General features: G+C 59.4%; 1 protein-coding gene across 1 annotated transcript; it reads right to left on the bottom strand.

The window, feature by feature from the left end:
• Positions 1 to 9711: 9711 nt before the first annotated feature.
• On the bottom strand, positions 9712 to 11120 carry FOXL2 (forkhead box L2). The gene has a single exon (XM_050308214.1). It carries the CDS (start codon positions 11033 to 11035, stop codon positions 10115 to 10117), a length of 921 nt encoding a protein of 306 aa, XP_050164171.1. The 5' UTR covers positions 11036 to 11120; the 3' UTR covers positions 9712 to 10114.
• Positions 11121 to 11325: the final 205 nt, after the last annotated feature.

Here is an 11325-nt window from a genome sequence, read left to right as displayed (position 1 = left end):
TTCAGCTCCGCTCCATTCTTTGTCACTCAGAAGTTGAAAGTTCCAAAGAAAAAACAACCCTGTAAAATTCAGGCATATAAGTTCACTGTGGAGATCTCCCCTAGGTCAGTCCTTCCAGCTGCAAACTGATATCCCACCATCAGAGCTGGGCAGCCAAAATTCCAGGGATTCACTTGCAGTCTGTATTTCTGTGTTGGAAACAGAGGTAACAGTACCACAGCTCATCCTCCAGCGCCTACTGAGTCATCTTTGGGATCTTCCTCGGCTGGTTCCGACCGTGGGGAATCCCTGGTAGTTACGCTGCCCCACACAAATCCCCCTGCCCAATCCCAGCACAGAACTGAAACGGGGAAGGGGCACTGCCAGGCTCCAGTGAGGAGCTCACAGCGCTGCAGGGAAAGCAGGACTTCCTTCTGACTGCTGCATCAATTGTTTCACTGGTCCTCACGATTCTCCAAGATCCACCACACTTGGTTTTCTTTAGCAAACTCTGTTTCTCCTAATACTTTATAAATATTCAGTTCTTTCTCAAATAAAAAGTAATAGCTGATATGTCCTCATTTGTTCAAGATTCATGGACCACACAGTGATTTTTTGGGTCTGACTAATATAAATTAAATGTTATCACTAAAAATATCAGTAAGTGTGTACAAACCCATTTTCTACAGTTATGAGGTCTCAGTTGCCAAAGGATTGTATCCTGCAGACATTTACAAGAAAATTTGGCTATGAAGGTAAGTGGACATCTTCTAGTTCTCCTAACCAAGTGCTGCTCTCCACACTGCCTTATTAATATTTGTACAGGGCCACACTCCAAAACATGAGGACCCAGAATGACTTCTTACGTAAAGGGAATTTTCCTTACAGGGTAGATTAGTGTTTAAAAATACAGAACGGTGAAAGCCTGTTGTCAGGAGGGAGGGCTGCAGCCCCTGTGGTATCAGCGAGAGAAGGAGAGCAGCGGCAAAAGGCACAATCCGCGAGAGGGAAACGCAGCAAGCAAAAGGAGAAAATGTGCCGTTGAGTATTTATATCCCAGGAATTCCCCACATTTCAAGACCGCGTGAAGAACGTCCCGCAGGCTGGGAAACACCTCCTGCCCCCGTGGCTTTTTTCTGGGTGTTTTCTGGCAATCGGACGATGCTGAGAGCTCGTCGCGGTGGGGGGAGAGAGGAGCCCCCTCGGCCGAAGGGGCTGGTCCCCTCGGGCGGTGCGGGGGGATGCGGGGAGATGCGGGACCGGCAGAGGGCAGCGGCGGGCCGGGCCGCGGGGCGGGAGGTGCAGGCACAGGCACTGCCCGCGTCGGGCCAACTGCAACTACTTAGGGTGTGCTCTCGCTTCAAACTCCCAAACGTGTCATGTGGAACATCAGAAAGGCGCACTGGTGAACTCTCCGCCTCTAATGGGAAACACTTGAGAGTTCCACCAAATCTGTCACTTTTTAAACGAAAACATAAAAAAAAAAAGGGCCGAGATAAAACAAAACAACAGGGAAAAAAAAAAAGTTGGAATCATGCACTTTGATTCAGATACTGAAAAATTTTCCTCTAGGAATGGAAAAACTGATGGGAAAAAAAAAAAAAAAAAGAAAGAAAAAAAAAAAAGAAAAAGGCAAACCGAAATCTTCTGGTGTTTGTAGCGACCGGAGCAGACATTCCTCCCTATAATCCCCTCGTTCCCTTCCCTCTTCGGGAAGGGAAGAAAAAAAAAACCCTACTCTGTGATGGCTCGTAGAGATTTTGGGACCTTAAGATGTTTAAACAAGTGGTTCCCATTTATATTCCAAGGCAACTGGTGACTGTCCCAGACAACACTAGCTGCTCTGGGCTAAACTGAACAGTGGTTTATCCAAAAAAAAGGCGAATCAAGAGGTTTCCAAAGCAAACTCGTTGATTTTGGGGAAAGAGTAGGGAAAGAGAAGGACTGTTCAGTGGACTGGAACTACAACGGCTGGGGCAGGAGGCTGCTCTATAAGAGGTATCAGCAATGATATGCATTTTTAAAAACTTACTGCTAACTTTTAAAATCTCCTTCTTCTTTCTTGAAAACGTCCTCGTGTCTCGGAGGCATCATAGGAGCCAGAAAGGCAACCTGTAAGACCGGGGACTGAGAGGCCGCCCCTGTCCCTGTTCCTGTCCCTGTCCCTGCCCGCCTCAGCCCCCGCTGCCGGCCCGGCCGGGCGGCCGCTGCCCCTCTCCCTGGGGACATTGGATCCATGGCAAACCGTGAGGAGACGTATTAAAGTGCCTCGGGAATCCCTCTCTGGCTGGTACCAGCGGGGTCCAAGTGGCTGTTCCCGGGCGCAGGGTGTGCGCCCCTCCTATCCCGCTTGGGGCTGGTTTGAAAGCAGAAAGGGCTGGTACGGTCCCAAAACCTGTGTGAAAACGAATCAAGGGAGAACTCCGGCTGCCCAAACCTCAGAAGCGTGCAACCTGTTTCCCCTCGAAAGACCTCCCGGCCTCCCCCTGCGCCTCGGGGGTGTTTTATTAGCCAGACAACCAACATTCACCGGGACTTCGTTGTCCGGGCTGTACGAGCCGTTCCCGGCAGCGCTTCTGACTCTCCGCCGGGGCTGCCAGCAGCCCCTCGGTGGGCCAGGCTGCGGGGCTGGTTGCGGGGCAGCCTTCGTGCCGCAAGAACTACTTGTACCCGAGCACGAGGAGCGTTCCGGAGCCACGTACCAGATGCCGCAGACATTGTCGCTGATAAGCACCAAACGATATCGCCTCCAAAGCAAGGAGAGGAGGAAACGCAGCGCATCCTCAACATGTGCCTGATATTTTTTCCCCCCGAACATCTTGTTAAAAGCAACACCTAAAAAAAAAAAAAAAAAAGGTGTGTAGCGAGTGACTCCTTTTTATTTCTCTCCCCTTTTGATAACTTAGGACATTGCGCCTCGTGTTGTGCTCAGTTTCGCCCCGTGCTTTATTGATTGTTTGGGTTTTCATGGAACAAAACGATAGTAATGAAAAGAACCCCAGTTATCGTTGGGAAAAAACGGGGAGACAGGCGCTGGTTGTTAAACAACAAGTCAGTAACTTATCTCTGCGGTGGAGCAGGCAGCGTGCCCCAAAATCCGCACCTTTGCACGCCCTGCTTGCCCGAGGAAGTGGACTCTGCCCCGACAGCCCAAAACTCACGAACCTTCTCTCCACAATCTCTCACAGCCCATTTACTGAAACCCCACTTTTTTTCCGATGCCCCCGCCCCATTCCAGAGTCAAATCTCCATCAACTGTCAGTGAAATGCCCTTCGAGGGCCAGCCCGCAGGTCGGGGCGGTTTGCACCGTTCCGTGGCCGCTTTTCCCCCGTACTGCCTCCTGTCATCGAAAATAGTCACTATGAATCAGAAAGCTGAGATTCCGTCCCGTTACTTCGTGATCGCTCTGAATTTGCTATTCGTGTGGTGTGGGGGGAAAGTCCCGTTGGAGAGAGAGGGAAATTAAACGAAGGTAGATGAACAACTCATCTGCCAGAGAAGCCGCTGGGTTTACAGGGCCAGCTGTGAAGGCAGGAGCCTCCGCCGGTGGCAGGAGCCACCTCTGTGCTCGCGCCTGCGTCCTCCGGGAAAACCGAACTTGGGACCCCCGGCACTTCAGGGAAGGATGGCGTTTCTCCTGCCGTCATTTCATAACGGGGAAAGGCCTTACACAGTGCGGTAACCCTCTCCCAAAGGCCGAGCAGGGAGAGCCGTTGTTTCACTTTAAGATCATATCTGATGAGATTGTATTTGCTCACTGTGCAACTTGAGGGAGAGCAAGGCCCTCCTGCCCTGCCAATGCGTTCGTGATCGGTGGTTCGCGATCCCGTTTCTTGGGCAGAACGGGCAGGTCCCGGCAGCGGGAGCGGGTGGGCTCCCGCGGGGCGCAGCCCTGCCTGGTGCCCGGCGCCGTGTGCTGGGGCGGGAACAAGCACAAGGTTTTGTCGAAAGCCGAATTCCCCTTCAGGAAACATGCAGCTGATTTTGAACGGATTCCCACCAGCCCACTAAACCCTGCAGCTGCTTGTTTGGCTAATAAAGCCCCATGTGTTTTTAAACTTATGAAAAGAAAAAGATGTCCATCCAAATAAACTATAAGTGAAAACTCATTGATTACCTCCGCCTTCCTGTCTCTGATTTGATTAATCATTGGCCATCATGCTTTCCGAGTCACTTCTGTGTTGGTTTCTCTCTGCCTGAATCCTGTAAGACTTTTCCAGAAGGGCGGCTGTGATGTTGAGACCAACATACTGTAAACAACCACAAGAAGCAGAGCTAATGTTTTCAATACAGCTCTAAGACTAAAATAAACTCATTGGATTAGGCCAGCTCGAGCGATTGTTTTGGTGAGCGCTTCCCAGGCCCGCTGCTGAGCACATCCCCGAGGGCTACCTGGGGCGGGCAGCGATGCCGCGGTGGCTCCGGGCGGCGGAGTGGGCGTCGACCCCGCCGGGAGGAGCCCCCTCCCCGCCTGCCCTGTGCGGGGCCGCATCCCTGCTGCGGGACAGATGTGACACCGCCGCAGAGCACAGCCCTGCCAAGGGCGGGGATGCCCCGCACACCCAGGAATGGACTTCTGGGGGACTCTGCAGAGGTGGATGGAGAAGTCGGAGGGGAACGGCAGGCCCGGGAGTCCGCCCGTGGCCTCTCTCTCTCCCCAGCTCCCGGCTGCCAAGATGTGCTCAGAGCTGCCGGCGCCGCTGGCGGGGCTCAGCGGCGCTCTCGGGGCTCTGCAGCGCTTCTCGGGGCTCTCCTGTTTGGTTATCCCAGCCCTGTCCTAGCCCGCTACAGTGTCCGGGTTTTTAGTCCTCGCAGCATTTTTTTCACCGGCTTCTATTGCCCAAAACACCACGCCGGCTGCCCGTGCCCGCCCGCACGGAGCTGGCCCCCCACGATTGAGGCTGGCCGCAGGAGATGACCCCGCAGGGCGGGCCGAGCCCAGTGGGGAGGAAGGAGGGGGTCCTCGGTCCCCGCCTGCCCCGTCGAGCCGCCCTCCGGCCACTCAGGCCGGTCCGGGCCCAAGGTGCAGGGCAGGCGGCGAGCTGGGGTCGCCGGAGCTTGCCGCGCTCCCGACCGGCGGGAGCCGCGTCCGTCACACACGCAGAGTGGAGATTTTTTAAGTAACAAATGTACTTTTTTATTTTTGAAACAAAAATATCGTTTTCGGCTTAACAATAGCCGGATCTTGCTGAATGAAGCCTTTGCATATTTTCCTGTTTTAATTGGTTGTATAATAAACAGTCCTGACCCCGCACTCTCTTTTCAATGAGTTCAGGGTGAAACGCGGACCATGGGACTGGAAATGACTTTTTCACCACCTAAAACACGGACAAGAATACCAGGAATCAGGCGGTATTAACCTGGCGCTCCAGCCGGGGCGGGAGGGAGGGCGCAAGGTAAGAGCCTTGTGTGTGTCTCCTCACGGAGCACGGCTCTGCCCTGCCTTGCCCACAGCCACCGCCACCGTCGCCTCCCCTCTCCAGGCACGACTAGAGGAGCTGGAGCAGCCCTCCCGGGGTCCCTCAGCACCCGCGCTCCCGCCGGCCCGCAGGCAGAGGGCAGCCGTGCCGTGCTGGCGGGGACAGGCCCCGGTGCCGAGGACTCTGCCACCCTCCGATCCTGGCCAGGGGTTCAAAGGACTTTTGCGGCCTGCGCAAAGGACCTGAGAAGAAGAAAAAGCTGCGGCCGGAGAACATCCCGTGGGGTTGGCAGTGCCCCGGTGGGCCAGAGCAGCAGAGAGTCTGTGGGAGTCCGCTCAGTCTCGGGGAGCAAACCTGGCTCATTCCCCGAGGGGCACGGGCAGCGCTGCCGCTCCTGCAGTGGCAGAGGCAGGCTGCTTCCACGCCCGCTCCGGGCAGGGAGAAAACACCCCTCGCTCTTCTGCTTTCATCTCTCTCCAGCGTTGCATAAACCCGGGGCCGTTCCGAAAGGGCAGTGGCGGCGGCTTAGCGGCCCTGAGGCCCCCTAGCCCGGCTCCGGCTTCCCGGAGCAGCCCCGCGGCCGGAGGAGGCTCCTCGCCAAGGTGCTGTCCCGGAGAGCGCGTCCCGCTCCGTGCAGTATCTCCCCTACCGCCCTTTATATAACGGGGAAAGACCTTACACAACGCGCAAACCCGGCTCTTGCCAAGAGCCCGGCGGTCGGCCGCTAGCTTTTGCAAGGGGTCGATGGGGCTGAGCGGCGGCGCGGCCGGCGGCAGGTGAGACCCGCGGGAGCAGTTGGTGTGGCGGCCCGGGGCGAGAGAATTCTGAGCCGCCGTGAGCACCGCCTGGTCCCCTGACGTCCTTCGTGCACACCGAGCTGCCTGCACGAGGGGTCTGTACAGACCCCTTCTCCTGCCCAGCCCCTGCCGTCCCGACAGTGCCACTGTCCCGGGATGCAGCCCGATCCTACACATCAGCCAGGTTGCCCAGTGGGTTCGTGTGGGACATTCGGTCCCCGCGTGTCGGTGCCTGAGTGTTCGGTACCGCACAGCGCGGTCCGCGGCGGCTCCCCATGGGCCGGTCCCCGCTGCCCAGGCAAGCACAGTGAGCAGAGAGGTGATGGCCGCCCCCTCCCCAGGCCGGCAGGACTGACCGAGAGGCCCGATTGCTCCCGGCAGCGGCAGAGGCCGAGCTGCTGCCGGCAGGACCAGCCCTGCCCCGGGCCACAGCCCGACAGTGCCCGGAGAGCGCGGCCAGGCCAGCCCGCGTTCTCGCCGTGATTTCCCTGTGAAGTTTACATTCAGTACAGTCTCTGTTTATAAAATACAGAAAACGATCGTGAAAACATCCTACAGGCGCGACGGCCGCAGCTGACTCGGGGCCGCGCTGCTGCCGGGGAGCGGCGAGGGGGGCCCGGGGAGAAGGCGATCGGAGCCTCGCCCGACCACAAGCAGCCCGCCAGACAGACAGGGCACCGGCCCGGCCCGGTGAGCGGCCTCACGGCCCTGCCGGCCCGCTCCTTTCCCAAACGCGCCGCTCTCTGCCTCTCCGTGTGGACACAGACGACCATTGGTAAAGCACGGCGGGAACCAGCTGAAAACTTCTCGGGAATCGGAGTAGCCTCGGGGGCCGCACGGCCCCGCCCGGGCCCGGGCTGCCGCCTCCTCCCGCTGCACCTGGCACTGCCAGGTATCGCTTCACCCAAAGCCGCCGAGCCCCAGCCGCTCCCGGGCGCTTCCCAAGAGCGCTGCAGCCCGGCCGAGCGACGGCACAGCCCAGGAAGGAGACCGGGGAGTCGCCGGTGGGCCTGTGCGGGGTCCGGGGCGGTACTCCCTCCCTCCCTTCGCCCCGTGCCCACCTCCAGCGAGGGGGTTTCCCTTGTAGTCCCGACGCACCCCGGAGAAAACTAGCGGGACTGGCAGTACCTATTAAATAAGGAAGAAGCAGCCAAGGCCCTGAGCCCTCCGGTGCAAAGCTGAGATCCCCGAGGCCTGTGAGCGGTGCTCCCTCTCCCCTCCACCGCCCGCTCCCACCTGAGGGGCACGGGCAGGTCCGAGGCAGCGGGCAGCGCTCTGCTCCCACAGAGCCATGGGTGGCAAAGGTGGGAGTCGCGGCCGTGTCCCATGTGCCCCGGCAGCCCCTCCCCGGCCTTTCGCCCCATCGTTACACCAATGTTCGTGTAGAGGCCAGGCTTTCTCTGCAGCCCTTACGCACAGCGCGGAGCGGCCGCGGCACCGTCGCCTCGCAGCGACTCCGCTTGCTGCACCCCTGTGCATCCCTGTCCGGCCGGGAGCGGAGACACTCGGTCGCACCAGCTCTCCCAGCGCTCTCACAGGACAGGGCCTGGGCAGAGGGGCCAGGGGGCACAGCAAGGCGCCCGGGATGGCCCGGTCGGTGCCTCTGGAGCCCTTCTGCCTTGGCCGTGCCCGCCGAGTGGCGCCGCGACAAAAAGGCGACCGGTCCCCACGTCCCCCCACGGCTTTCTGTGGCCGCGCCGGAGGATGCCTCTTCCTCCCCTTCAGGGAGGCTGCAGCAGGCCCTAGTAGAAGGGAAGACCGTCAGACAGCCGGGCAAGGGCCTGGCTGACCCGCGGGTCACGCTGCAGGCCTCCGGCAGCGGACGGGAGTGCTCACCCCCAGCACCGATTTTCGCCCCTGGCAGCCCCTCTTCGGAGCTGCCCACGCGGCCCGGGAAGTGGAACAACGGCATCCCCGCTCCTGCCGCAGAACTGCAGGCCTGGCCCGGGTTGGTGTCCAAAGGCCCCACTGCATCCCGGGCCGGCACCGGGCGAGGGCCGCCCCGCCTGCCCCATCCCCTCCTGACCCCCAGGCGCTCTCGCAGGGGCCGCTGTCCCCGTGGGCTGGCAGGTTTCGAAGCGAGGCCCAGGCCTCTGGAGCGCCGCTGCCGCAGCCACCGGCGCGGCGAGGAAAGAGGGATTCGCCGGCGGCTCCCGGTTCCTTCCCCGGCCGGGGCCCGGATGGGGCACGGGCCGCTCCGCAGTGCTGCCGGGCCCGGGATAACGCGGGGCCAAGCTGCGTGCCCCGAGCAGGCGGGGGAGAAACGAAAGCGGAGCCGGGGTCCGCTGCGCTCATAGCCGCAGGCAGTGTCCGGAGGTCCGCACACACGGGCGAGGTGCCGGCAGCTGCCGCGTCCCAGAGCGGAGGCGCTCCCGTGCCCGCCCGCGCCCACCCCTGTGGAGCCACCGAAACGGTCCCGCGGAGGCCGGAGCGGCCCCGCCGGTGCATCACGGAGCCGATGGAGCGCCCGGGCACAGCCCGCGTGTGCCCGCGGTGGAGCGGCCCCGGGAGCAATGCCCGCCGCCAGGAGCGGGCCGGGCAGCGCCGAGCGGCCCCGGCACACGGCGCCCGCCCCGTTCTCCGCCGCCGCTAACCGATCCCGAGCACGGAATAGCGGAGCGAAATAAAACGATATGGAAAGAAGGAAAGGCATTTTATTGGAGACTTTACAATGCTAGAAAGTACAATAAAAGTGCTAGTTCACTCTAGAAAAGTTGGTCCCAAAATGGTACTATGCCACAGTATCTATCAGCTTACACAAACATTTACAGAATCGCTATGAACTGGCCCCTGATTTATAAACGCTATTTTTTTCACATTACTCTATGTAAAATTGAAGGATCAAAACGTTTTAAGAAAAAGGTCAAGCACTCAAAAGCAGAACCTACTGGAAAATCCATTTTGGGCCAGGTTTGGGGTAAAAAAAAAAAAGATAGTTTAAACTTTCATTCTTAATAATAATATGTACACGGGAAAATATTCTAATTTACAGGAAACCGTCTCTCTTTTTTTTTTTTTTTAATAACATCAAAATATTTTTTTAGACCTTTATAAAATTACTTTTAAGACCTCAGAGGACACTGTCTCCTTTAAAAAACATATTTACCACTGCCGAAACGTTTCACGAGTGACCCTGGCGGGTTTTGTTTGTTGGTTTCTATTAACCAGCAATATCGCATATCTGCTGTTACAGCAGTCCCCACGTTAAGTACTATTTTAACGAAAAGCCACAGCTCGGAAGAAGCGCAGTGCTTTGCAGAGCGAGGAAGAAGACAGAAAACGCGAAGAGTAGGAGGAGGACGAGCACCGCGGGCACACAGTAGTGTATAGGCCCTGCCAGCCCTGCACCGCACTCGTGAAAATGCCTCCGCTATTTACAAGCTCCACTTTACTCTCCCCAAGGCCGAGCCCGGAAAGATTACAGCCGAATCGCAAAGGAGTATAATTTTGAGGGCTAAACAGCTTATTTTTTAATTACATTCCCCCCCCCCCCCGAAAAAAAACACCAAACAAAACCAACAAAAAAACCCAACACAAAACCCAAACAAACAAACCAAAACCCAACCAAAACCAAAACTAACAACTCACAAACGAACACACACATACACACAAGCAGAGAAACACTCGGTGAATCCCCGCTCGCTCGGAGACGGGCGGCCCGGCCGCTGACGCCCGGTGCAGCCCCGCGGGGAAGCCCCCACATTTACACTGCCTTCTTCTCACGGCCGGACGGCTCCTGCACTGACACTACACCCGGGGCGAGGCTGCTATTTACCCACCGCGACAGTTTGGGCAGAGAGAAAGTCCGCAGCTAAGGGACGAGGAGAAGAGACACGAGAGCACAGGGGAACGCGGCGGGATGGGAGAGGGGTAGCGGGGCCGGTGCATTTCTGTGACGGCGGCCGGCCGGAGCCTCCCTAGATGTCTATGCGGGAGTGTAGGGCGCTGTGTTTGCTGTCGTGCTCCCAGTAGGAACAGTGCATCATGGACAGCTCGGTGGGCTGACGGGCGCAGGCAAACTGGAGGCCGGCTCCGTTCGCCGCCGGGGCCGCCGGCGGCGCGGGGCTGGCCGGGCTGAGCTGCTGCGGGTGGTGGGCGTGCGGGTGGTGGTGGTGGTGGCCCATGCCGTTGTAGGAGTTCACCATGCTGGGCAGCGCCATGCTCTGCACCCGCGAGTAGGGGCTGTAGGACGCCGGGCCCGAGAGTCCTTTCACATTGACGGGGCTGACGTTCCCGCCAGACATCTGGCAGGAGGTGTAAGGCATGGGCGCGGGGGGCTGCGCCAGCGGCCACGAGTTGTTCATGAAGGTGGACTGCAAGTACTTGGGCGGGGACAGGTAGCCGTAGCTGTCCGGGCTGAAGAGGGTCTTGCCAGGCTGGAAGTGGGTCGGAGGCGGCCGGAAAGGCCGTTTCATCCTTCGTCTCCTGCGGTAGTTGCCTTTCTCGAACATATCCTCGCAGGCGGGGTCCAGGGTCCAGTAGTTGCCCTTGCGCTCGCCGCCGCCCTCCCGGGGCACCTTGATGAAGCACTCGTTGAGGCTGAGGTTGTGGCGGATGCTGTTCTGCCAGCCCTTCTTGTTCTTCTCGTAGAAAGGGAACTTGCTGATGATGTACTGGTAGATCCCAGAAAGTGTGAGCCTCTTCTCCGCGCTCTCCCGGATGGCCATGGCGATCAGGGCCACGTAGGAGTAGGGGGGCTTCTGCGAGGGGTCCGGCTTCTCGGGGCCCTTGTCCGTGCTCAGCTCCTCCTTGCCCCGCTCCGGCTCCTTGCTGCCGCTGGTGTCATGAGCCAGTAGCGCCACTGTGTCCTCCTCGCCGTCCGGGTAATTGCTCATCATGGTGCCCCGCGTCCGCCGCCCGGGGCGGCCAGCGCAGCGCCGCGCGGTGCCGAGCGCTCCCGCTGCGCGGAGCCCGGTGCCGGCGGCCGTCCCGCCCCGCGCTCGCCGAGATCAGGGTCGGAGCCGGGACCGGGACGGAGATGGGGAGGCGCCTCTCGCGGCGCCGCTGGTCCGTGCAGCGCGGCGGCGGCGGCGTCCCTGCCCCCGCGGGCTCCGCTCCCCTCTGCCGCGGCGGCCGGGCTCTTTTCTGATTTGTATGGGCCCGGCCGAGTTCCGCTTTCGTCAGGAGC

This window comes from Myiozetetes cayanensis, unplaced genomic scaffold (genome assembly GCF_022539395.1).
Source record: "Myiozetetes cayanensis isolate MyiCay16 unplaced genomic scaffold, myiCay2020 scf13, whole genome shotgun sequence".
In the NCBI taxonomy this organism is placed as follows: Eukaryota; Metazoa; Chordata; class Aves; order Passeriformes; family Tyrannidae; genus Myiozetetes; species Myiozetetes cayanensis.
Note: the sequence above shows the minus strand (reverse complement) of the source record. Positions and strands in the feature narration are given on the sequence as shown.